This window comes from Fusarium sambucinum, chromosome III (assembly GCF_050947815.1).
Source record: "Fusarium sambucinum isolate potato_lamoka chromosome III, whole genome shotgun sequence".
In the NCBI taxonomy this organism is placed as follows: Eukaryota; Fungi; Ascomycota; class Sordariomycetes; order Hypocreales; family Nectriaceae; genus Fusarium; species Fusarium sambucinum.
In genome coordinates, this window is record NC_139292.1 from 787,149 (window position 1) to 812,577 (window position 25,429).

The 25,429-nt window shown below is 49.0% G+C and overlaps 11 protein-coding genes across 11 annotated transcripts; 8 read left to right on the plus strand and 3 right to left on the minus strand.

Annotated features, from left to right (window-relative positions):
- Window positions 1-35: 35 nt before the first annotated feature.
- Window positions 36-721, plus strand: FSST1_010442 (tyrosine phosphatase-like protein; the record flags this gene model as incomplete). Its single annotated transcript, XM_083233476.1, has 2 exons — window positions 36-457; window positions 505-721. The coding sequence occupies 2 exons, from the start codon at window positions 36-38 to the stop codon at window positions 719-721; spliced, it is 639 nt and encodes a 212-aa protein (XP_083080138.1).
- A 1,782-nt stretch (window positions 722-2,503) lies between these two features.
- FSST1_010443 (uncharacterized protein) lies at window positions 2,504-2,847 on the plus strand (the record flags this gene model as incomplete). The annotated part of the gene is made up of 3 exons (XM_083233477.1): window positions 2,504-2,532; window positions 2,583-2,658; window positions 2,707-2,847. 3 exons carry the CDS (start codon window positions 2,504-2,506, stop codon window positions 2,845-2,847), a joined length of 246 nt encoding a protein of 81 aa, XP_083080139.1.
- Window positions 2,848-4,470: 1,623 nt separating this feature from the next.
- On the minus strand, window positions 4,471-6,311 carry FSST1_010444 (uncharacterized protein; the record flags this gene model as incomplete). The annotated part of the gene is made up of 2 exons (XM_083233478.1): window positions 4,471-6,185; window positions 6,266-6,311. 2 exons carry the CDS (start codon window positions 6,309-6,311, stop codon window positions 4,471-4,473), a joined length of 1,761 nt encoding a protein of 586 aa, XP_083080140.1.
- Window positions 6,312-6,744: 433 nt separating this feature from the next.
- On the minus strand, window positions 6,745-7,191 carry FSST1_010445 (uncharacterized protein; the record flags this gene model as incomplete). Its single annotated transcript, XM_083233479.1, has 2 exons — window positions 6,745-7,143; window positions 7,189-7,191. The coding sequence occupies 2 exons, from the start codon at window positions 7,189-7,191 to the stop codon at window positions 6,745-6,747; spliced, it is 402 nt and encodes a 133-aa protein (XP_083080141.1).
- A 996-nt stretch (window positions 7,192-8,187) lies between these two features.
- On the plus strand, window positions 8,188-9,080 carry FSST1_010446 (uncharacterized protein; the record flags this gene model as incomplete). The annotated part of the gene is made up of 2 exons (XM_083233480.1): window positions 8,188-8,650; window positions 8,905-9,080. 2 exons carry the CDS (start codon window positions 8,188-8,190, stop codon window positions 9,078-9,080), a joined length of 639 nt encoding a protein of 212 aa, XP_083080142.1.
- A 1,418-nt stretch (window positions 9,081-10,498) lies between these two features.
- On the plus strand, window positions 10,499-11,923 carry FSST1_010447 (FAD-linked oxidoreductase-like protein; the record flags this gene model as incomplete). The annotated part of the gene is made up of 1 exon (XM_083233481.1): window positions 10,499-11,923. One exon carries the CDS (start codon window positions 10,499-10,501, stop codon window positions 11,921-11,923), a length of 1,425 nt encoding a protein of 474 aa, XP_083080143.1.
- Window positions 11,924-12,142: 219 nt separating this feature from the next.
- Window positions 12,143-12,855, minus strand: FSST1_010448 (protein CGI121; the record flags this gene model as incomplete). Its single annotated transcript, XM_083233482.1, has 3 exons — window positions 12,143-12,457; window positions 12,507-12,629; window positions 12,703-12,855. The coding sequence occupies 3 exons, from the start codon at window positions 12,853-12,855 to the stop codon at window positions 12,143-12,145; spliced, it is 591 nt and encodes a 196-aa protein (XP_083080144.1).
- Window positions 12,856-14,143: 1,288 nt separating this feature from the next.
- FSST1_010449 (uncharacterized protein) lies at window positions 14,144-17,864 on the plus strand (the record flags this gene model as incomplete). The annotated part of the gene is made up of 5 exons (XM_083233483.1): window positions 14,144-14,194; window positions 14,458-15,276; window positions 15,327-16,022; window positions 16,068-17,142; window positions 17,194-17,864. The coding sequence occupies 5 exons, from the start codon at window positions 14,144-14,146 to the stop codon at window positions 17,862-17,864; spliced, it is 3,312 nt and encodes a 1,103-aa protein (XP_083080145.1).
- A 490-nt stretch (window positions 17,865-18,354) lies between these two features.
- FSST1_010450 (C2H2-type zinc finger protein) lies at window positions 18,355-19,425 on the plus strand (the record flags this gene model as incomplete). The annotated part of the gene is made up of 4 exons (XM_083233484.1): window positions 18,355-18,421; window positions 18,479-18,577; window positions 18,625-18,989; window positions 19,036-19,425. 4 exons carry the CDS (start codon window positions 18,355-18,357, stop codon window positions 19,423-19,425), a joined length of 921 nt encoding a protein of 306 aa, XP_083080146.1.
- A 1,301-nt stretch (window positions 19,426-20,726) lies between these two features.
- FSST1_010451 (P-loop containing nucleoside triphosphate hydrolase protein) lies at window positions 20,727-23,981 on the plus strand (the record flags this gene model as incomplete). The annotated part of the gene is made up of 4 exons (XM_083233486.1): window positions 20,727-20,781; window positions 20,830-20,869; window positions 20,920-21,039; window positions 21,089-23,981. The coding sequence occupies 4 exons, from the start codon at window positions 20,727-20,729 to the stop codon at window positions 23,979-23,981; spliced, it is 3,108 nt and encodes a 1,035-aa protein (XP_083080147.1).
- An 814-nt stretch (window positions 23,982-24,795) lies between these two features.
- Window positions 24,796-25,251, plus strand: FSST1_010452 (uncharacterized protein; the record flags this gene model as incomplete). Its single annotated transcript, XM_083233487.1, has 1 exon — window positions 24,796-25,251. The coding sequence occupies one exon, from the start codon at window positions 24,796-24,798 to the stop codon at window positions 25,249-25,251; it is 456 nt and encodes a 151-aa protein (XP_083080148.1).
- Window positions 25,252-25,429: the final 178 nt, after the last annotated feature.

Below are 25,429 nucleotides of genomic sequence, written 5' to 3' on the forward strand. Positions count from 1 at the left end.
GCTGTCAAATCTTTAATCTTACACAACCAGCAAACATGGCGATCACAAGCAAGCCTCAAAAGGCTTCAGGTTATCTCTTCATCTACAACACCCTCTTCGCCCTTGTCCGAATCGCTCTCCTCATTCGAACAACGTATCTATGGACAAAACAAGGCAACGGCGCTGTCTGGGATGAACTCAACGTCACAGCGCGATGGACAGAGACTCTTACAGTGATGGAAGTTCTTCACGCGGTAGCAAGTCTTGTCCGCGCAGCACCAGCTACAACAGCGCTGCAAGTCGCAGGACGCAACACCATTATCTGGGCCATTACGAGAAACTACCCTGAAGTTGGGTTTAGAGAGGATGCGTATAGCTTTATGCTCATGGCTTGGAACGCAGCTGATGCGGTGCGATATTTGTATTTCACGCTTCAAACTGGAACGGGATCTGTGCCAGCTTCTTTGACATGGTTGAGGTATGCAACAAAAACCATTAGATATAAGATGAAACTAACATGTCTAGATACAACATGTTTATCGTGCTTTACCCTATTGGTATTCTTTCAGAGATGAAGCTTGTTTACGAGGTCATTGTTCCTTCTCGGGCACGAAACCCAATGTATCAGTATTTGTTGTGGTTCGGATTGGCTATTTATGTTCCTGCGTTTTATATCCTTTTTGGGCACATGTTGGCTCAGAGGGCAAAGTTGAACCGATCTATTTCCAAGAAGCAGATTTGAAATTACTTCAACTTGGACCGCATGCCGATATAAGAATACTTTATGAAGGCCATACTATTGCTTGGCTGTCAGATATATGGAGGCTGTGATCTTGTATTTAGGAAAGATGCCTTTCTATTCAGAAACAAAATTCATATAATGATACCAAATTCAAATCCAAGGTTCATCAGATATCATATTTCTCAAGGGTAACCCTGCAATTCATGTCGAGCTGTAGTATGATCAATAGTCCTTGACAAATAGTCAGTTGACGGCATCAGGTCTCAGGCATGGAATAATTGAGTTTCTTGGCCAACTTGAAGAAAAGTCAATTCCTTTCTCCATGCATCAGATGAAGTATCCGATGTCATGATCAGTCCAACGAGACGAATGTGAAACCTCGTCTTTGTTTCATACCCATATCTGTTGCATTTATACTTTGTCCAATGCAACCCTAAATTGAATTGACATTGAACGGTGCATTCCAATGCGTCGTCGATATCAGATTATTCGTCTGAAGTGATGGAGAGGATAGATGGTCGCTCCTGAAATGAAAACCTCGACAGGAACCGCATATGCTGTCGGTGAGCACACATGATGCTAGACCGAGGGAGGTACTGGTGTCAGAGTTTAATCTGGCATGTTACATCGTCTTACCGTAAGCATGTTCACCGTAGTTATTGAAGCGTTTGAGAGACGTCGAAAGAGGACATCTTATCGCGTCGGAATGGTCAAACAGTCGAATATCTCAATCAATCCCGGGTATTATCTGCATTTCGGAAATAACAAGAATTCGCTCTCATCGGTAGAGGCCAAAGATGATATGGCAGTTCGGATCCTAGTTGTGAAACCCGTTGCCATGGGTACTGTATCCGGTCTCGGAGTCTCTCCAGTGAAGAAGCATGCGACATGTTGAATCGATAAGATGTCTTTGGATCAAATTGTACAACTCGTCACGCGTATTGGGTGGCTCGTTCGTTCACGTTGATCTGCGGCGGTAACTACGCGCGTATAATTTTTGAGCAGGGTTTCGAAGGGCGAGTACGACGGTGAAAAGCTCATCGTAATTAAATAGTGGCAGTGTATGAGCAAAGCTGGGCCACAGTCGCGTTGTCTTTAGTAGGCGCTTGGAAGTCAAGAGAGACACGACACGTGTATAAGCCAAGAAGAAGAGACTCGGTCTGTATAAGTAAACATCAGTCACAAACTTACTCAGTAGGCGGTAACAAATGCCAAGACAGACCCTTTATGCAGGAGTAGGTACACAGCCTACAAAGGACGCGCAATTGCCAAGACATAGCCTCTCAGTTAATCCCTGCAAATAAATTATGTGTGGAGTTGTGTCAAGACCCTTTGAAAGGGCATTAATTACGGTATGAGTACGGAGTATTAATGCCAAAAGATTAATTATGCTTTTGGACCACTACTATTTGCCGACTCGTAAAACGGAATACCCTGTCTAGTAGTGAATCAACCTGAACTAACGGGATTAAGCTCTTCAGCTTCACTTAAACAGTGCCTGACAGTGACTACAAGTGCCAAGACTACGGTTAACTCGGCCTCTGCTCACGGGGTTTCCGCGTTATTACGCCAAGGTAACAGTCAAGGAGCCGCCAAGAAAAGAGATATTACAAGTACAGATCATCAAAAAGTCTGTTCCTCTCGTTTTTTTACAGGTGCCATCCATTGTCTGAGCCCCCTACCCCCTGCAGTCTCTGGGGATCATTTCATTATATCTAACTTGTACTTCCCATCTTTTTCCTTCCCCCCAAACCTGACCCCAACGTTTACACACCTACCAAAATGTCTGCACCATACGATCCCAACCAAGGGTAAGCGTCTCTCAATAATAACAGAGGAATATTCGACTGACAATAATTAGTTACTACCCTCAGCAGGGTGGATATCCCCCTCAAGGCTACCCTCCTCCTGGCCAGGGCTACCCTCCCCCACAGCCTGTAAGTTTACCTGACAACACCATTGTCAACATCACTAACAAATACCAGATGCAATACCAGCAAGCGCCACCACCTCAAGAAGAAAAGAGCCACGGCTGCTTCTACACATGTATCGCCACACTCTGCTGTTGTTGGGTCTGCGGAGAGACCTGCGAGTGTTGTCTTGAGTGCCTCGACTGCTGCTGTTAATCAACCACCTACACAGCACTGCATTTCCCCTCGTCAAAGCGCTTGCGCATAATAAAGAATGCATGATTTTATTGCCTTTTTATCGTCACTACCCCCGAATTCCATAGCTACTGGGTCTCTACCAGGTTCTTTTTGTAGCTCTCAATAACGGCCTAAACACAATACCACACACATTTCGTCTACCAAATAAGTCTCCCAATTAAACATCTGCATGTGTGAAGTTTATTAGATTGAACTTGACGATCCTCCAACGCGACAGCTTCGGCAGTTGGGGTTGACCAAACACTGAGCGTACCTAAACACGTATAAGTAATCCATCCACCAAATACTGACAAAAACATACTCTTCACTCTGTTTATCCTTGAATTTTGTACAATCGCAACCAGGAGGACATGTAACGGTCGGTTTTGCTGAAGAAGTGATTTCAGGCTGTCTACACGGTCTACAGCGAGAGCTGGTCAAGCACTGAAAGTATCTATAACAACATCAGCCCGCCCCATGATGTGTCTCTAACAGACAAAAGTCAACTTACTCGGGACTTTGCTTGTCTTTTATTCCCGAGCAGTCACAATCTGCCGGACAAATCCCATTCGTTGTTGTGGGCGTGGGGTTGACCACGATGATCCTGACTAGGCCTGACGAAATGCTTTCGGTGTAAGTGCCAGGAGGCATTGTTCTGTAGTTTGTTGATGATGTGATTGGTATTCCGACATTATCGCTGACGGGTCCAAAGTGTCTTGGTTGGATTGCGAGTTCCCTCTGAGCCTCGTCGAGCGGGTTCCTTATATCATGTGGGATGGCCTGGCTGACGGCGCAGAGGAGGAGTACTGCGATGCCCTGTGAAGACAGCATGGTGAGAATAAGTATTTTCCTGTCAGATATAAATCGATCTCGGGTGACAGTTATCCTGTTTCCCATACAGCTAGTACAGATCCTCAATTATCAAACCCAGTGGCCTGGCTCTGGGTTTATGTAGTCACCCTCCAGGCAACGCCGACGGGCTGTATCACCACTATTCACCAGCCTCGAGAAACACACGCAATCTTTGACATCATGTTTTTTATTTGTATTTCTTCAAAATGTGCTTTTCAGCTGACACCGACCAGTCCCAAGGTGAACAAAGACGAAATGGTGGTGTTGTATCCACGATAAGCAGCGCCATCAAGAGCGATTGATGTCACAAGGCGACACTGGAGCCCAAAGCCGGGAGCGCGATTGGGATCATCTCACATCAGGCTTCAGGTAGGATGCTTCATCTCGTTTAACGCAGATCAAACCAGCACATCATCTCCCCTCCAGCCCCAGGCAAACATCCGTACAACCTCGCCTCGCGGCCCTAATCTTTGTACAACACCGTTACCATCAAAGATCAACAATGCCACCTCATCGACTTCTCAAACCGAACACTAGATCCGATAACCAAGACATCCATCGATCATCTATTCGCAACGCCTACTAAACACCATCGAAGATGCGATTGGTCTCATCATCAAAATGTCTCGGCCATGTCCAACAACATAATTCACCGACGGCAATCCCAAGCGAAACAACGGATGCAGACCGAAACAAAAACGCTTATCGTCTATTCAATAAACACATCAAGAACACCTCTATCTATCCCAGTTACTTCTTTGTGACATTTCTCTTCTCTCGTCTCCGAAGCACATAGTCCCACATCCTCTTAGCGTACGCATCAACATCAACACCACGACCTTCGAGATTCGAAAGCACAGCGTACAGCGCCACCCATACCATCACGCACACGTCCCAGATATGTGTGAACCACCAAAAGACCTGGTTTCCAAGCGGACACGTGGCGTACTCGAATTTCCACTCCCAAGTTTCTTGGTCGAACCATATACTCAACAAACCAGCATTTCCACCAAAGTCGCCCATCATGCTGCGGACTGTGATCTCGCGTCGGCCTGGAATACCTTCACTTCCTGGGATCTGCTGAGCCTCGGCGTCGGACCATCTAGCTACTTGCCATGATCGCTGCGAATGATCTGTTCCGTTTGTTTGGTTGATGTAGTGGTACGTGTCGCAACCTGCGTGGTCATGACCATTAAGCATCAGACCAGGACGACCATAGCCGTTGCCGGGAGCATTGCTCTTTGCGCTCATACCCCACATACCCTCCAAGAAACCCCTGGTGGCATCAACACTAAGCTGGTTCTGTTCCTTGAGACCGCCACCGTCGGCAGCAGTGTGAAAGTCAAAGAGCGGTGCATCAACACAAATACCCTCGGGCTTGTACATGGGAATGTGCGTGAGAATCAGCGTAAACTCTCCCTTGTACTGCACTGCACCTGAAGTCCCGATGACATCGTTGATGAAGCCGTACGTAGCATCCTGAAGGGGAAGAGACTTGGCCGGTGTATCGAGGTTCATATCGTTGACACCAATGATGCGCAGCTGAGGAATCACTCTTGTAGAATCGGGGTTCTCGTCAGAGTACAGAGTAGCTCTCGTCTCAGGATCGGTAATAGGCAGCTCAAAACGAAGCTCATAGTTGGTCTTTCCAAAGACTCGTTCAAAGCGCTCCAATCGCTCCTCTGTCAAGTCCCCAGCGTATCCAATATCATGGTTTCCTGCCACGTTGAGCATTCTCTTCTTCCAAGCCTTTTCTTCATCACTACCATCCAAAACTCCAGATACTGTGTAATTTTTACTCGGGTATTTCGCCAACTCGTCCGAAAGCCTCTCGGTTCCTTTAAACACACGGTTCCAGAACCGTTGGCCTCGCTTCTCAAACTCGTTGTCGTCGATCCATTGACTACCGACGAGGTCGCCGAGTACTGAAATATGGGTAGGGTTGGTCCACCAGTTTACTTGACGGTAGATATGCGCCAGGTAAAAGTCATTACCCCATAGATCGAACCGTTTGCGCTGCGACATGAGCCAGTAAGGAAGATCCTCCATGAAAACATCAACAATGTCATGAATAATCTGTCTGACTCGCTCACGAAAGCACCAATGACTCGTCTGAAAAGTCACCTTTTTGTAGGCAGACTTGATATGTGGGAACGTGCCCAAGTAATTTGTAATAATCGATGTATCGCCTTCTAACTGGGGATCGCCCAGCGCAAGCAGTCGAAAAGGCGCAAGCTTAGCATTATCGTCGGCGGTAGGCGTCGAAGGCCAGTGAAACTTTTTTGTAAGAGAATAAGCCTCTTGGCTATCGCGCGACTCGATGGGGAATGCGCATCCTTGGATGACGGGGAAGAGGTAGAGGTAGAGAGTGAAAGCTACCGAGAGCGGCACCAAAAGGCGCAGGCCATGGCGGAGAAAAGCCACGACGTTCATGTAGCCGACCTCATGCGCGAGCCACTTGGGGACTGTTTTGTACAGAAATTGGCCAACGAAAGTGTTGACGAGAACAGCGCAATAGTTGGTAAAAAGAAGATGTCGGTGATACCCCTGGAATGTCTAACGACACGTGAAGACAAAAATGGCTTAGTCATGCAGACCCCTTTTTAGGGAGAAGGGGCAGCATCGTTTGAAGGAGGTATCATTAGTTTCAAAATAGTGAGTTATTGTTTTGCTATATCCTGTCTATTATCGCTTTTATAATTAATTACAGAAAGACGTCGGACGTTGACGTTGTGTTGTTAATTGCAATGCCGTGATCCCTCGATTGATGTTACCCTGATTCGAGATCTACACTGCATCCTTGCTTGTCTGCAATGTTCAATTGGGTATCTACTTTGACTCGTTTTGTTTCCAGATTTTTGAAGAGTATGCCGCTTATTTGCGGTCCGGCATTGCTGTTTCGAATTGTTCTCTCGTAAGGAGTTCGTCAAGACACAACCATGTAAAGTTGTAGGTAAGCACCAACATGCAACAGAAACCACCAGACGTAATCAGTCCATGATGGCACATATAAGCTTCACCTCCTCATTCCTCATAAATCTCTTCTTCCTCTTGCGGCCACTCCACCTCAAACTTGGGATCATCCTTCTCATGCTTCGCCACAGCAAACACAAGCAAGCTATTATTCTTCAATCCCAACTTTGTAGGTGTGCTCTCTCCGTCCCCTGTCTTGAGCTTCACCCATCCCGACGAGAGATCATTCGGAATCTTCAATGCACCGTACACAATAATCGAGTTCTCGTCAACATGAGTGTTCTTGGGAGGTGAGATGGACGTTGTAAGACCCTGGGGGTATCGATCGCTTATGACGCTGGTAAGTTCGGCGGTGACGTTGGAGAAGGGTGCGAGGGCGTCGATAAAGAGGTAAATGGTATGGATGCCATGCTTGAAGCGCACAGAGATGTGTGCGTCATCGAGGTCGGTCTGAAGGTTTGTTAGTGGCGGTCAACAGGGCGGCTGGGATCTTACCATCTTGTCGATCTTGGGAGGTGTACGGTTTGGGAAAGACGTCAGAGTTCAAAGAGTCGTCTTCTCTTGTTCGATTCACGAGGCAAGCTGGCATTCAATTTGGTGGGGCTAATCGCGGCTTTGTCTGACACGACATCACGTGTTCCCGCGTAGAGTGATTCTTTGGGCGAGCAATTGAGTCTCCATCAATCACATACTTCATTAGCATGTGTAAAAGCATGGAAGACTTGTTATCGGATCCGCAAGCACGTCAAGCCAGGTAGTGGCTGGATTACCTTGTCTTGACGAACCAAGGAGATATCTTGGTTGTTATAGACTGGGCATCAACACGGGATCCAAAGAACAGGGTGCAGCATTGTTGATAGCGACCACACTATTGATACGTCACCTGTGTCAAGGATGGGATGACTCGGTGACATCTGATAGTCAGGTACCAGGCTGACAGTAAGACCCAATCCAAAGACAAGCTCAATAGAACATTTGCTAGAAGGGTTCTGTCCTCAAACTCACCACTACCCTGAACTAGACTTTCAGCGTTTGCTCAAGAATAAAAGCCGTGCATAAAACCGTACTAATGCACAAACGCACTGTCCATCATGACAAGACAGTTCGTAGAAGCATCCATCAATTCAATTCATATTACCTATTTAAATCTATCACGACGAGAAAAAAAGAGTCATCGGGCCTTTGCTGGTTGTCAGTCCAGTCCAGACTCAGCCCCTCTTTACTGCTTGGCTCAATTACCGACAACAAGCGCAAGCGAAGGCAACCTTTCTCCCCTCGCAAACAACACCAAGAAAAAAGAAAAAACCGCCAACACCGCCGGGATTGTAAACTCCGGGCCTTGTCGTTCTCCGCAATCACCGCCGAGCAGACAAAGATCCACAACTGAGAATCAGCCGTGCAGAAACAAGGCTAGGCACCGCAGAGCCTCACGTTAATCTTGGGTCTTTTACGAGTGAGAGAAAAGACAGTCAATTGCACTACATCAAAAACATCATGGCTGCTGCTCCGTCATCCCGGCCCGGTTTCACACCATCTGGCACCACCGCGATACCCTCACCACCATCCGACCTTGACTTGGCTTTCCCACAGGATGCCTTCCCCCGCCTATCCGTCGCAACACCCACGCGGCTGATGCTGGGCACAATCTCGTCAGCTCTCGTGGGATTCTCCCTCGGTGCGACGCAGGGTGGTCAGATGGCGCAGTTGCGGTTCCGGGCCGAGCACGCCCACAAGATGCCCGACACGACGACAGGGTGGTACTTTTACCACAAGAGCAAGAACTACCACGCCATGCAGGGCGGAATCCGTGAGGGCTTTCGCATGGGGTTCAAGACGGGGTTCTGGAGCTTCATGGCCTTGTCTCTTGAGAGCACGGTTGACCGTTATCGCGGGGCCAGCGACATGTTTTCCACCACGATAGCCACGCTTACAGTAGCTGGCGCGTTTTCTCTTTGGCGTAAGTTTACTTTTCTCTTTATCCCAGTTGTCATTCGTTTCTAGTCATACCTCGGCTGCATGCATTGACTAAGAGGATGGTAATTGCGCAAAAACCCCATACGGGGAATTCCCACACTAGGCATGGCACGCAGCCGAGATGGAAAGCGACGGGTAGATATTGCAAGCATGCATCCAAGATCAAGTCGACAAGTGGAACCCCAAATGAGAGATCAATGGGCTAACAAGCGCCGAACATCGGCGTGTGCAATCTAGATCGCCTGTCATTAACAACCGCCGCCCGGACCGCGCGATACGGGCTCATGTTTGGTCTCGCGTATGGTGGGATTCAAGACCTCGTTGGCTTAGCCCGAGGCAGACCGATCGGATATGTCGAGTTTCTACGACGTCGAGGATCAAAGGATGTTACTGATGCTCATTCAGCATTATAAGACATATCTTGTACAGTCACTGTAGATATTAATATCACGGAAACAATAAATGCTTCATATCCGCATTGATCAAACAGGGGATGGTTAGGCTCAAAGATCACCAGGAATAAAAAATAATTAGTGTCCTTTCGTTATCGGGGCAGTCCGAGTTTTTTTGCTGTCTAGGTGGACGCCTCTCCCGTGAACCAGCCCCAGAGAGGGGAGAGCGGCTTTGCTCGGTCTTTTATGGAGACCATGATCGATAAGCAGAACAGCTTCTAGCGAGATGGAACATTTTTCTTACGGATTGATTGGAAGTGACTGCATGCAGAGATAGACGGGTTATGATATGGTAGCAGAGCCCCATTCGTCACGTCCATCTCGGCATATCAGGCTTATCTACCGATTGCAACGATAGACACGTTGACGTTTTGACAGCTTCAACGTCTGTTGTCCCTTGCGTAATAGTGACTTGAATTGACCAACCCTGGGTCGAATCGTCATAACAAAAGTCACAAGACCCTTTTTCATTGTCTCATCTTAAAAGCACAAACCATCTGTGACCCCCAAATGTCTGTCCCTAAACAGTCAAGAGAATGCTTGTGATGCATCTCCAAGGTTTCCCCACAATGCTCTGTACTGTTGTTCACCAATTACATAACACGTAATTTGCTGGGATAGCGGCCTGTTGCGGCATCAAAAGAAACATTCACTGACCTTTTCTACCCCAGCTTCCCTTATTTTTGTGCTGAGTTGGTAGCAACCAATCATGTTGTTGATCGCCATCTATGACACTCCCCCACGCCCCTCAACGGCTACATTCGGTTCTCTTTTTTCCATGGTGATGCAAGACTAGCTTCATTTTTAGTTTGAGCGGTAGACCAGCAAAAACGGCCACGTGACGGCTGATAAGCTCCGTCGCCATCGTCAAGGATCTTGTCTGTCCCGGTAATCTGGGGCCTTTCTCTCTCTCGCCTTGTCTTTACTGCCCTGGTTTTGATGTCACGGGTCCGGGCTCGCTCGGCCTTTGCGGAGAAGAAACAAGGGGGTTCATTTAATGCGTAGCGTAAACATGACCATCAATCATGACTAGCAATGGCGAAAAAAAGAGATTGTCTAGGTTTTGGAATGGGGAAGCTCACGATAGCGCCACCTCCATCACACGCCCCTGGGGAGGTTAGGTCAGTGCTAGACAGATCCAGGCACCGCAGTCAACCGACAGTTTAGTGTCACTGCCAGACAGATACGAATATATTAAGCTCTCTTCCACCCGTTGCTCTTTACCACTCAACCCAGATAGAATTAACTTATCTTCCATCACCGCACCGACCATCTCTCTCCCGTAAAACACTTGCCTGGATCCCTCCATACTGATCCAGCTTCACCTTTCCATCACCACCTAGGACCTTTACCAAAAAACCACCACCACATCTCATATAATGAGCTCGGCCCTTCGGCGAGGGACTGCCCAGCCCCTTCGCTGGGCGACAGCATCTTCCGCCATCACCATCAACACTCTCCGACCATGCCTCGCTGCCCGCCGTCACATCCACTCTTCTGAGCGACGAACCAACACCATCGTCGAGCAGCGCCAGATCCGCGACCCTCTTCCTTCAGCCCCCAGCAAGGCTCCTCTCTCCGTTTTGCCTTTGATCATGATCCTTCGATCTCTGGCCACCATGACCGTCTCCTCCTCGCCTCTCCTCCTGCCTCCTTCTCTGCACGTCATGGGAATCCTGGCCAATACCTCCAACCCCATCCTCAACCCCGACAAGAACCCCCTCCTCCGATTTTTCTTGAAGAAGACTTTCTACGCTCAATTCTGCGCTGGCGAAAAGTCACCCGAGATTAAGAAGACTATCGACGGACTCAAGAACATTGGTTTCAACGGTGTTATTCTCAACTATGCCAAGGAGGTTGTTCTTACTAAGGCCGAGGGTGCCGATCTCAAGAACGCCGCCATCGAGACCGAAGAGGCTATCCAGAACGAGATCCTTCCCTGGGCCCGAGGCACCCTCGAGACTGTCCGACTCGCTGAGCCTGGTGACTTTGTCGCCCTCAAGTTCACTGGCGCCGGCAGCATCGCCCTCCACCAGCTCAAGGAGCGTATGCCTCCCAGCCCCTCCCTGTACAAGTCCATCGACTCCATCTGCCAGCTTGCCCACGAGCGAGGTGTCCGTCTTCTTTTCGACGCCGAGCAGGACATGCTCCAGGACGGTATCGATGACTGGACTCTCGAATTCATCCGCAAGTACAACAAGGGTCTCGGCGAGGCTGTCGTCTTTGGTACTTACCAAGCCTACAAGAAGAAGTGTCCCGAGGTTCTCTCCGCCCACCTCAAGCTCGCCCAGCAAGAGGGTTTTGCTCTCGGTGTCAAGCTTGTCCGTGGTGCCTACCTCAACTCCGACCCCCGCGAGCTCTTCCACGACACCAAGGAGGATACCGACGTCTGCTTCGACTCTCTGTCTGCCAGTGTCCTCACCCGCGAGTGGAACGCTGACGTCAAGGGTTCCGGTGTCTACCCCGTTGCCAGCCTGGTCGTTGCCTCTCACAACGCCGAGTCCGTCCGCAAGAGCCGTGCCATTATGGAGGCCGGCCGCGCCAAGTCCGACATTGCTTTTGCCCAGCTTCAGGGCATGGCTGACGAGGTTAGTTGCGAACTCGTCGAGGCCAACCAGCTGGACAAGACCATGAACCTTCCCGCCTACAAGTACCTCGTCTGGGGAACTACCGGAGAGTGCATGAAGTACCTCCTCCGCCGCGCGCACGAGAACAAGGATGCCGTGCAGCGCACCAAGGGCAGCCGAGATGCTCTTTGGTTCGAGCTTGTCCGACGATGCAAGAGCGTCGTTGGCCTTGCTTAAGGAATGAACAAAAAATAAAGTAAAGAAAAATGGGAAAGGGAAAGAGAAAAGAGCTTTATATCATTCATGTCTTTTGGGTTTCTTTTGTTTTGCATCATGGGTAGCGATTAGGAGTCCGGGGCGTCCAGCATCTCAATACCAGAGATAGATCATAGATGAAGAAATGACTTACAACAATTATCTGATTGACTTTTGTGAAATTTGAACTGTTTTTGTGACTCAAACACCTCGTAAAGCCATGGCGCCTATGACAAGCGACTCCATCTCCTTCTGTTTGACCTTTTCATCCTGGATATCATCCAACCACTTGAGTCCGTTCAACTTGTAGTACTTGCGTACTTTTGGTACATCAGTAGCGGTGGATATTTGCTCGTCAGTAATCGACACAGCCTCTCCCTCGACATTGGTCTTGAGATGCTCCCAGATTTGGTCCTGACTCAAAGGCTCAGCACCCTCTCCAGGGAATGTGACCTTGACAACGACAAGGTCCTTGGTAGATGGAGAAATGCCATAACGACGGTAGGCATCAGCAATCTGGACGCCAGTCAGTCTGGTAAAAGGACCGTAAAGCAAGGGTTATTACGTTATTAGAGGAGCTCATGTTGCACACAATCTCGGAGTGAACGTTGGGAGTCCTCAAAGCGCCATTCACAGCCGTCAACGTAGCTTTAAACACAGAAGACAACAATTGAAGCCTCGAAACAACCTGCTCAATAGAGAGACACCAGTCATTAGATGTCTAAGTCTAATCGGGTATCCCGAATGTGAACGGAACTCACCACTGAGGCATCAATAAAGGCGTACTCAAACTCGGAGTTCCGGGCGAGAAGCTGCTGATGCAGAAAGGCCGCATTCTTTACATCACGGAATAGGGCAACGTAGACCTTGTGCGATGCCGGTAGGTGTTCGAGAGTCACTGATTCGAGAGCCATTTTACTGTCCAAGCCGAGAGAGCCGTTAGATCTGACTTGGCAAAGCGTGATGTTAATTGGCAGGAGAATGCAAAACAAAAGTTCTTTGCTATGGTCGCTTACGAAATCTGCTGATTTTTCGTAACCTTATCGTAGCGCGACGGTTGAGATGATGGTTTGGGTGAGGTTTTGCAAGTTCTTGTTCTGATTCTTTGACAAGTTTAGTTTAGTGTGGAGGGGTAATTCTTGGTAGTAAAGTTCCCCTCATTCATCACATGCAGTTTTACTGTGTTCATACTGTATCCGATCTATAGAGGATCTCGAGACCTTTACTGCTGCACTCAGAATTAAATATTAAAGGTTATAACACGTCATTATAATGAGGAGAAGCCGTATTTGCATAATAATATGCCAGAAATTAAATGTCAGAGTCCTCATTTCCAAGGTGTTGTATGCACTTTGAAGCCATCTTTGATCGCCTCGCCCGTTCGTTACTGTTACACACGTGCCCATCGCTTTTCATCCATCAACAAAGATCTACCCGTTGACAATGTGTTCTTTGTCGAAATACCGCCGATGCTAGGCCGCGCCACAGCCATCAAGTGCCGTGGTGAGAATGCGAATGGTTGGCTGTCAACTTGCTCAGCTTGGCAGACTTGTGCAAGACAGGAAATGGTTTTACAGAATAAATAGAAACGAAAAATAACACGAACAGCATCATATTTGTTTAGGTATAGTTGGAGATTCTGGTAGGGTTGCATCATCTCATGTTACATGCAAATCATACGATGCCATCTAAAGAGCTTCCTCTCTAGTAATAAGATTTCTTGGTATTCATTCTTTTGGCTCCGCTATCCAGCTGTGCTTGCGTGTAACGAATCGTCATGGTTGTGTGACGGGACTTCCGAGTGTCTTCTTCAGCCACAGCATCATGACGCTTCGTACGGCACATTTATCTCGTGGCTTGGCTTTGTCTTGCCCAGAAATGGACCAAGGTCTAGACCATCATCACCAGTCTTTCGTAAGGCGATCCCCCTTGCGCTGTGCCACACAGGCTACAGTCCAGGGTCTTGCAAATCTCCAGGTAAACTTTGGTGCCCGCCTACGGAGAATTCTCAATCTCACATCCTGGCTTGGTGCAGTTTTGTACCGTGGCTGGCGCCCTTTCCACCGTTATGTCTTCTAGAAGGCATCTCCGTTGAGTCTTTAACAGTTATCTAGATCGATTGAGATGAGGCTTCTTCCATTATTCGATCTGGTATCTGTGCTTTTCGATTATACGGTCGTTCCGGGGTTTCAAGACTTCACGATGGACTTGTCTGCTGCACGCCAACCCCGGGCATTGCGGACTGTACTTGGAGTAAGTGTATCTATTTTAACTCATGAAGCTAAATGTCTAGTGGGATTATGGATGGATGGTTACCACTTGGCATGTAGACAATGCCCAGATACCATCATCTTGACTTGACTTATAAGACCGAGACATTGGCCAGCCTTATAACCCCTGTTTCTTGTCGTCAATCGAATCTATCCATTCATTTGCATCAACTGTTTTTGTTACTGCAACAACACATCATTCTATCATATCATAAATTATACAGCCACAAACTAGAGTCTATCTAGACCATTACAGTCTTATCCTCCCTTCATCTCGTCTCTTCCCTTGGTTACCCTCCAATTCCTCTGTACCGGGTTGTCGAGCCTCCACACAACCCTTCGCAGCCTTCAAGGCCGCTAATGCACAGCGCATTCCCCGCCAAATCAATCCCCTATACAGTGCCAGTCCCGGCCAAGACAGCTATCCAAGTCCACCAACTGCAGTTGCAGGCGCAGCAGCCACGGCTAGTGACTCGTAGAAGAGCCAATATGATGGAGGCCATATCCCAGCGCAACTTCAGTTCCTCTTCCATCGCCAACTTTTCCACTCCAACAGCGTTGCCGTCGCAGTCGCAGCCAGGTAGTTTATACTGGCCATTCGACGCGCGATCCTACTCCGCCCTCGCCTGGGCGCCTGATAACTTCGCTTACAACTGCAACCCTTCTATCGCTGTTGTAAAACCTTCTGCTGCGACTTTGACAAAACCCACTGGGCGGCGCCCGCGCCAGCCTGCCGCGATATCTCGTTGCACGGCCAGGACAAAGGCCAGAACCGCGTCTCCTGCGAGCGTCGGCTACCAGAGCGTAGGATACAGAAGTGCTCCCTCTTCAGCACCGTCTTCTGCGAGATCTTCACCTTCTTGCACGAGAAGCTTCTCCCCACGACCAAAGTCCAAGATGCCAGGTCGACCTCCGAAACGGGCCAACAGTGGTGAAGACGACCATCAAGCGCCTGGAAAAGTCAAGCAGCCCCGATTAGAACGTGGACCTGATGATTTTTCTACTGTCGTCAAAAACCGATTACAGTCTTATACACGAACTGGTCAAGCTTGCGACAGGTGCAAGGTACGTCATGGACAGACATTATGACAACACAACTAACGCGCAAACTATAGGTTCGCAAGATTCGATGCGATGCCCTCCCCGAAGGATGTTCCCACTGTGCCAACCAGAACCTCGAATGCTATGTCACGGATCGCGTGACTGGTCGCACAGAGCGAAGAGGATACATGCAGGAATTGGAGAGAGAGAAGAGCGACATGCTTTCCCACATCCGCGATCTCGAAAAGTTACTTGACAACAAAGGCGTCGAGGTCAAGCCTTGGGAGTGGTCGCCCTACGCGCAGTACCCCTCTGGCGTGAACTTTGACGATATCGGCAATCCAATCCCAGATCCAAGTACTGGCGAAACATGGTCACAGGTTGGCAGCGCATGGGTTAAGAATTCCGGTTCCAACTCGTCAAGTCCAACCTTTCCTCGTACGCTGGAATCTCGACCCCATGGCAATCATCTTGGTGTTGGATTCGACAGCGCTCCTTTGAGCTCAATCGGAGGAACCAAACTGTCAATTCTCGGCATGACAGTCGACCTCGCAAGGTTTGAAGACGACGAGCCACCAGTTGATGCAAAGCCCTCGGCGCCATTGTACAACAAGTCGTCGCAGTCTTTCCTCCAATCCGCCATGCGCATCAATCCTCCTATGCACGTCGACATGCCCTCTCGTGGAGATGCTTTTACCTACGCCGAGTGGTACTTTATGACCTTTTCCGCCTTTCTCCCAGTCCTCCACAAACCTTCATTCATGCGACTGGTAAGTTTACTCAAATTCTCACTGCACAAACACTAATCGCGATAGTTGACGCGCATGTACGACGAACCTAATTTTGAGCCTTCAGTGGCGGAGCTTGTTACCGTGCATATGCTTTTCGCCATCATCTGCTACCAGTATGGTACTCGGAATTGGCAAAACGTCGATCAGCGCACTCAAATGAATGACCTGTCCAATAAGCATTACCATTTCGCTTTGAGCAAATTCTTTGAATTGACATGCTCGCGGGATCTAGCCTCGGTCCAGGCGATGGCCATGATTGTCAAGCATACCAGAGCGTTTCCCAAGTCTGGTTGTGTTTCGATTATCGCCAATCTTGCGCTACAACGTGCGCTCGAATTGGACTTGCACCGAGAGTCGAGAAAACCAGGCGAAAGCACCAATCTTCAGCATGAACTCCGAAAGAGAATTTTCTGGGTCATCATGACTGTTTACATCGCTATCAATGGTCGTCGTGGCAGGCCCATGCCAATTACCATTGAGGAATTTGACGTCGGCTTCCCCGAGCCTATCGCAGACGAGCTTCTTTCAGATGAGGGCGTTGACACATCCCGCAACATTCCTTGCCCTTATTGGCCGGGCATTGCCAGTTTCAAGATCATTCCAATCTACTTGGAGATGTACTCGAACATTTACAGTGTGCGACGAGATGCGCGCAATTACATCAGTATTGTTAACTCACTTGAAGCCAAGATTGAGAAGTGGGAGGATGAGCTTCCTGGTTTTTTGAAGATGGACCATGCCGAGCAGATCGAGCAGACACGCATGGCAGCTGTTTACGCCAAAACATGGGCACTCGAGTTTCGACTCTGTCTGCGACATCCTTCAGTGGCCATGACAAGCGACAAGGCCAAGATGGCAGAGAACATGTCAATCTGCGAGGATGTCTCGCGCAAGATGCTACAATGTCAACTTGAGATTCAGAAATGCAAGTGTCTCGATACTACGTGGTATCAGACTTCAATGTACACTGCTGGTGTTTTCACCATGTTGGCTGCCATGTGGGAGAGAAGATTCGAGACGACACCAGAGGCCATTGCTGCCTTGCGGGAGGAGATGAACGGCTGGGTCGGCATTCTCGAGGAAGCCGGCTCACTACTCGGTAAGTCCCAGCAAATCGCATACGAATCTGACAGAGCTAACCTTGTTACAGGATCGGGATCCAGTGTTGGTGCCGAGATTGGAACCATCATTGATCGTACAATTGCGTGGATCGACCATGACATGCGCAGCAAGGAGCCAAAGAGCACCCAGCCGTCCATCACACCAGAGATCAAGCAGGAACAAGCTGCTCAATCCTCTGCCTACCCAACTCCCCAGGTCCCATCCACAGCGTCCAGTGGAAACACAGGTGAAGTCTCTGCAAAGAGCTACTTCCCAGAGCCCGAGATGAATGGACAGGCTCCTTATCCCACACTTGCCTACAACGAACCCACACCAAACAGCATGCCTGCGTACGCCACTGGCACCATGTTCTACAACACATCTCCGCAAGCCGCAGTCTCGACATCGGCCCTTTCTTCGTCTGTGGCGCAGGTGAACCCAATGCTCGCCTTTTCTCAATCGGCCCAGGTACCCCAGCCTGACATGCTCTGGCAGGGTCGCGGCAACACTTGGCACGACTGGACTTCGGCCATCGCTGACACCCAGGATCGGTTCAGTGCATCCACTCTTTTGACGCTCGGAGGCAATACACGAGATGCCTCAACCGGCGCAGGCGTCCCGGGCGTCACAGCCAGCCCAGCAAACGACATTAACAATATACAGAACGGAGGCCAGTGGCCCCTGATAATATTTGACCAAATGGCGCCAAACGGATCTTGATTTGAGGTGAATAGGGATCTGGAGCATTTATTGGGGCGTTCTTATAGTGGCGTTTCGGGAAGAATCGCCACGATTCAACAAAAGGATGGGTGGTTCCATTGAATGATATCTACGATTGAAGATATGGAAGTTTTGCATGGTTTGGAGTGTGTTTGTGATGCTGTCATCAGCTTTTCTAGTATATAGGTCCTTTTTTATAGACTGTACATTATATATAAAGAACAATTGTTTTACACTATTTAACCTTTAAACTCAAAGTGTCAGTAACTTTTCGCACTCGCATCGTGTCTGTCTCTGTGGTGTTGATGAACTTGTTGTTTACCCGAATCTTTACCGACCGAGCTACCCACTCTTTTCTTGTCGCGTTCAATTCCAAGCTCCACGTCTAAGATATTGCGAATCGACCTCTATCAGGAACTCTCTGCGCAGCCAAATTGCATCGCGCACGATCATTGAAGTATCATATATCGATTCTACAATCGCCGGCAAGATGGGAAAGAAACGGCGCGGTCATCCCGACATCGAGGAGGTGTTGCACCGTCCTTGGTGCTACTACTGTACGAAATCTTGCGCCGTGCACTCTTTCGTCTCAACGCTGACATTTTACATCGCAGGCGAACGTGATTTTGAAGATTTGAAGCTTCTCATCTCTCATCAAAAGGCGAAGCATTTCAAATGTGACCGCTGTGGTCGTCGTCTCAACACTGCAGGAGGTAAGTCTGACAATCCCAAATCTCAAGACAAAAACTGACGATTGTAGGTCTCTCCGTGCACATGAACCAAGTCCACAAGGAAAACCTCACGCAGGTCGAAAACGCGCTCCCCAACAGACAAGGTCTCGAGGTGGAGATTTTTGGCATGGAGGGTATTCCTCAGGACATGCTTGACCAGCACCGCAACCGTATCCTCCAGAACTTTCAGCAAGCCCAGAAGGATAGACAAATCGCGACAGGAAACCCCCTTCCGGGACAGGGTCATCAGCAGAAGAAGATCAAGACGGAGACGCCGGATGATTTGAAGCAGAGGTTGGCGGAGTTTAGACAGAAGAAGAAGGAGATTGCTGCCAATGGAGGCGTGGATCCAGCTGCTGCTGCTCCTGCGGCCGCTGAGCCACAAGTTTCCGTCGTGAGTATTTTTGGCATTGTTATGATTCGTTTGCTAATTTGTTTAGAACGCTCCTCCTGCTTATCCTTCACAAAACCCCTACGAACAACCAGTCTTCGCTCAAGCTCCCGCAGCCGCCGCGCCACCATACTCCTTCAGTGCCAACAATCTTCCTGCACGTCCATCATCCGGCGCCGCGCTTCCCACAGCTACAGGTCTACCTCAACGTCCTACACAAGGCGGCGCATGGAACGGCGCGCCTGCAGCGGGTGACGACATCGATAACTTGATTCGTATGGCCGAGGCGGGTATCAAGCCAGCAACACCAGTTGAGGAGGGCGACAAGAAGAAGAAGGAGAAGAAGGCGAGGATGTTTTACGATGATGCTGAGATTAGTCCTGAGGAGAGAATGGCTGCGCTGCCGAGGTATGCGTTTGTTCCAGAGGTTGGAGCTTAAGAGTGGTGGTTTATTCTTGAAAGGGAGAAATTGCTTGCATGGTTGGCGTTTGGTTGTAAACTAAATGGTTAATTTGATGGTGCTTTTGCGACACAGATGGCTTGACATGACGGGCTTGTTGTGAGGTGTCATTGGACCGATTGAAGTCTGTCAAATGAATGCTGTGCTGGAGAATCACACATGTTAGTTTGAAGAATCTCCGTAGAGAAAGTTCATGGTAGCATTCGCTTCACCGGAGTGCCAGCTTAAAACCACTGAGGTCTTGAGATGTTTGTATCGGACTTGGATCAATTGCTCTACCTACAATCGCACGCAATTTGCAACCAATTGCTGTATCGAACACGACTGATAGTCTCTTTTCTCCTAAAAACTACTGTTATTGTTCAGTTCTTCAAAGACATGCATCGTCGCCAAAAACGACACATCATAATAATGAAGCGATCTTGGGAAGCGTTAGTTCTGAGCTGAACGCCATCAGCGTTACCCTACAGCTCCGGATACATCAGCAGTAGTTCTCTATTCTGAGCTTCAACTTGTCTTGGGAAGGGACTATCGGACAATTCTTCCTTGCATGAGTTAATGTTTATTTTTTCTTGCTATGTTTATTTACTGTCATCGTCGTGGGTCGTCTCTTTTCTTTCTTATCCAATGGATTTTGGATGATCACCATTCCTTGCGCTGCCCAACCTCACAACCAAAACATCACCAGCCTCAAAAGCAACAAGACAACAAATAGCTCAATGCCTTGTCCGTGACCCATCGCTTTACTCAAGCCCCATACGTTTAATTGACTTGTCCGTCTTTGTTAGGCAGATCGATAGGGGTCAAGCACATGCATTGAAGTACGCACAGACTAACAGGGTCCCCTAGGATAATGGCCATAGCGCGTTTCTACAGCAACATTCCTCCCCGAAGCTGAAACTTCCACTAACATGAGAAAACAAACCAGACGTCACCCGCAACCGTGCTTCGCTTCAGCAGCTTTAAACTGCACTCACTCTTTTCAACAAACTGTCGACTATACTAACATACAACCAAACAGCAAAAGTCATATCTATTGTCTTGTCTAGACCCTTTATTTCGTTTTCCTTTTTGTTTGAGTCAATTTTATTCTCTCAAACATTTGTTTCCATGATCATTAGCTCGATCAAAGAGCGCGCCTCTCATTTCATCACTGTCCCGCTTTTGTTTACTTTGTAACGCCTTCCTCACCGATACTGCTGCACGCCACAAGAGAGCTCGAGGTGGTGACCTAAAGTTTCCGATTGCAATAACACCACATAAAGAGCAACGACGAAATCATGGCTATTACAGCCGCTCCAAGTGCCGCAGGGCAGTCTTCTATTACTGTTGCTGGTATGATGCGCCTTGCAGGTGAATCGCTGTGTCGCTAACTGTCGTTAGTTCGAGTTCGTCCATTCACCATTCGAGAAGCTTCGCAATTGTACGGTTGACGATTCGATAAGAGAAACCTTGTCGCTAACTATAATGCAGACAAAAGAATAATGACGGAACGGTTTTTCTCGGTGACGGTTCTTTGGCTGCTGCGCCCACACCAAAGCTACACCAACGAGGCATTCGAAACGTGATCAAGGTTGTCGACGACCGTTGTCTGTGTGTACTCTCGTATCGCAACTATCAATGCAAAGCTGACAATAAATAGAGTCTTTGATCCTCCCGAAGACAACCCCGTTCAAAAGTTTGGTCGCTCAGTCGTCCCCTCATCGAAGAAAGTCAAGGACCAAGTTTTCGCCTTTGACCGAGTATTTGACGACAACACCACCCAATCCGAAGTCTACGAAGGCACTACCCGAACTCTCCTCGATAGCGTACTGGACGGTTACAATGCAACAGTTTTCGCCTACGGTGCCACTGGCTGTGGAAAGACGCATACCATTACTGGTACAGCACAGCAGCCTGGCATTATTTTCATGACGATGCAGGAACTGTTTGAGAAGATCGGTGAGCGCAGTCAGGACAAGGTCACAGAATTGAGTCTGAGCTACCTCGAAATTTATAACGAGACCATTCGTGATTTACTGGTTCCTGGTGGAGGAGGCAAAGCTGGATTGACGCTCAGAGAGGACAGCAACGCTGCTGTTTCAGTATCGGGATTGACGAGCCACCACCCCAAAGATGTCCAAGAAGTCATGGACATGATTGTCCAAGGAAACGAATATCGAACAGTATCGCCTACCGAGGCCAACCTTACCTCTTCACGATCGCACGCCGTTCTCCAGATCAACGTTGCCCAGAAAGACCGTTCAGCCGGCACCAACGAGCCCCATACTATGGCCACCCTCAGCATCATCGATCTTGCTGGTTCCGAACGAGCGTCCGTCACAAAGAATCGCGGCGAGCGCCTTGTAGAAGGTGCCAACATCAACAAGTCCCTTCTCGCCCTCGGAAGCTGCATCAACGCCCTTTGCGACCGTCGACAGAAGCAGCACGTCCCCTACCGAAACAGCAAACTTACCCGATTGTTAAAATTCTCCCTCGGCGGCAATTGTAAGACCGTCATGATTGTCTGTGTCTCGCCATCGAGCGCGCATTTCGACGAGTCGCAAAACACCCTTCGATACGCAAATCGAGCCAAGAACATCCAAACCAAGGTGACGCGCAACGTTTTTAACGTCAACCGCCACGTCAAGGACTTCTTGGTCAAGATTGACGAGCAGATGGCCTTGATCAATGAGCTCAAGGCACAGCAGAAGAATGCTGAGGGCATGTTCTTTGCCAAGTTCCGAAAGCAAGCCGAGAAGCGAGATGCCCTTGCGCGAGAGGGAATTCAACGACTTCGAACAGCTTACGAGCACTCTGCTACTGAGCGTCATGAGCGTATCAATAACATGAAGCGACTCAAGGGTTTCGAGCGACGCATCGGTATGCTGTCAGGATGGATCGCTGCTTTCGACACTGTTTGCGACCAGCGCGGCGACGAAGACTCGATGCCTCAGAACCTTGTCGCTATTCGAAAGACAGCTCAGGGCATCCTCGTTGAGCTAGAGAATAGCCGACACCATATTCATCAAAAGCTGGAAAAGTCAGACTGGGAGCGAGCTATTGACACCGCTCTGTCGCACACCCTCCAGCAGCTCCAAGGAACCGATGGCGCCGACAGTGGCGAAACCGACAAATTGACGCGCGAAGCCGAGCTGCTCAAGGCTAACTTCAATCGTGAGGCGTACAGGGAGGTTCTTGAGCAGGACAAGGTTGGTGATGCTGCCATGGTCCAAATGCTTCTGACTGCCCAATTCGACATCCTCGCATCCCTTCACGATACTCTCGAGATGGGCGAAGAGGAAGCCGTCGCCCACGCCAAGGAGTCAATCAACCGTCTCCTCCAGACTGGCTTCACCGCTGCTGGTCAAGTCGTTAAGCCTGACGGCTCCATGCCTGTAGTCGAGGTCTTTTCGCCTCGAAAAAGAGGCACCCCCAAGCGTAAGAAGGCTATTGCCATGCACATCAAGCCTGTGTCGGCTCCAGTCTTTATGCCTGAGAATGCCCCTCTTAGCCCTACAAAGGGTTCTCCTCGACGTCGTAAGGTGATGGGAGCTTCCAAGAAGAGCATCAGCTTCACGCCAGTCAAGATGATGAAGAAGAAGGGCGGAGTTCGATGGAGGGACGATGAGACTGAGGAGGGTACACTGGTTGACTTTTCGAGGACGCCCCAAAAGTTCAACTCATCACCAGCGATGCCTTCACCCGAGAAAGATATCGTTGCGCCCCCGATGCCTTCCTACCTCGAACCCGACGAGTCAAAGATTGACGACCCTAAACTAGAAGACTCGAGTCCTAAACTTGAGGTTCCAGAAGTTTCTAGTCTTGGAGGCGCGAAGCCAAGCAGGTTTCAAGCTGGGTTCCTCTCCAAGGGAGCTAGACCATCCCTTGCTGGAGGTTCCCCTCAAGCACCAAGCCTGAGTCTTCGACTGGGTTCAGTCTCTCCCGACGTTCAACGAACACCACCCTTGCGATCATTAGATGTCACTAAGAGTGGCAACTTTTCGCCATCGCCATCAGGGCTAGGTATTCCACGACCGATTCGACACTTTAACAGAGTACACGACGAGAACAACCCTCCCGGTTCGGGATCGGATTCAGAGACGAGCACTATTGACGCGCGAAAGCTTCAGACCGCTCTCCGCACAGCCATGAAGGAAAAGGCTCGTAGGGCGAGCATCTTGGCTGGCACAGGCGCATCAAGCTCTAAGCGTGTTTCTTCTATGGGGATGCTACCTGAACGAAGCGCACCCAGACCTAGTCTCTCCGGACCTCTCGCCAGCACCACAAACGGCATCTCTCGACTCCGACGAGGTAGCGCCGAGAGGAGAAGAAGCCCACCAATGGCATGCTTCGCCAACGATTTCACCATTGACAGAGCCCTAACTCAAGGTCAAGCTAGACGCATGAACATGAGCACTACGCGAGCATCAGAAGTTAATGGTGGAAGTCCTCAGGGCGGTATGACTGGCGGCCCTGCACGTCGGATTACTATTGGTACCAACTCAGGAGCTGCTCATCGCCGCCAAGTTAGTTCCGGAGGTACATGGCGATAAAGAGGTTATGTGTATAATTAGCATGTGGATTAAATTGCCTTGATGATATCAGGCCTTGGATGGGAGTGTGTGCTTGATTTGTTTATTAGCCTGGCGTTTACGGCTTTGGCGTTTGGGCATTGCATGAATCTATGTAGATTGGAATGATGACATTCTTCTTTGTATCAACTGAGTTTAACAGTAATACCCCCGAATGTGAATGTCAGTATTCAAGGTCAACAACCACCTGACTAGACCTTGCACCCAAATATAGGCTCTGTAGAACATCCCATGACAATTGCACCACTACCCGTAGTCGAGATTGGCTACTGACCCGGCACATGACGGCTTCCCAACCTTTCCAAATTGTAGAAAGTCCTCCCTATTGGTAAAGAGGAATTTCACATGTCTGAAGAAGATTTGGTGTGAATCTTGAACTGAAGCCCAAGCGTCTTTGAGAAACAGCTGTCCAAAGAAAAACGGCATGCAACGGCGCCTCCAATCAACGTAAAAAAATGATATCACCAACTGTATCTCGACCAGTAGTTTCAACCAATCTTACGGGCTTTCACCATTTTCAAAGCATCATACTGTCATTTCCCCTCTTTTACAGAAGGTAGGGCTCAAAGGAGTGTCATGATTCTCACACAACATAAAAGCATAAGAACCCAGCAGTCCCCTTCTTCTTCCTTTAACAAACACCACTCTGAATCGAACATCGATCACCAAGCCACCACTTGTAAGCAACTTGTTTAGATACGCAGTGAGGTATAATGTGACTTACCACCTTTTAGAACTACCTATCGACTTACGATTGAGCACTCAGCTGCTAGAGATGGCTCGCCTTCTCGTCCGTTGGTTCGTTCTGGTCATGGTCATGGCCACCTTCATCAACGTGGCCATGTCATGCACGCCCAAAACACCACCTTGGCCCGAAAAAGATCCCAACATCAAGCCCGGCACAGAAGAGAACCCGGTTTGCAACAATCACCAATGGGACCCCCCTCCCAAGGGCGCAATTTGCGCCAAGCAAGGATGGATCTGGGACGGGAACAAGAATACCTTTAAGCACATTATAACCCATGGGACATTTTACGGTGGATTGTTCGACTGTTGGAAGCAATGCTTCAAAAAGCGAGCGCACAGCGGCGACTGCAAAATATTCGCCTGGGTTCCGGGTAGACAATGCAACAAGTACGAGAAAATTGTAACTGGTATTGATAACAAGAAGACTCCTTGGAAGTGGTATGAGCCTCGCTGTTTCTGTAATCTTACCAAGCCCGAGTGGTAGAGGGATATGATTTGAAGGAGTGGGATGTCGCACTGCTTCGTTGGAAGGGTGTCATGGGCTTGATGTTTGGACTAGGTTATGTCGGCGTTCAAGGAATTGTTTCAGTTCTTTGTACTGATTAAATCAACGATAGCCGTTTCAGTTCAATAATATCTGGCTGATGATATCTTTTTCTTGT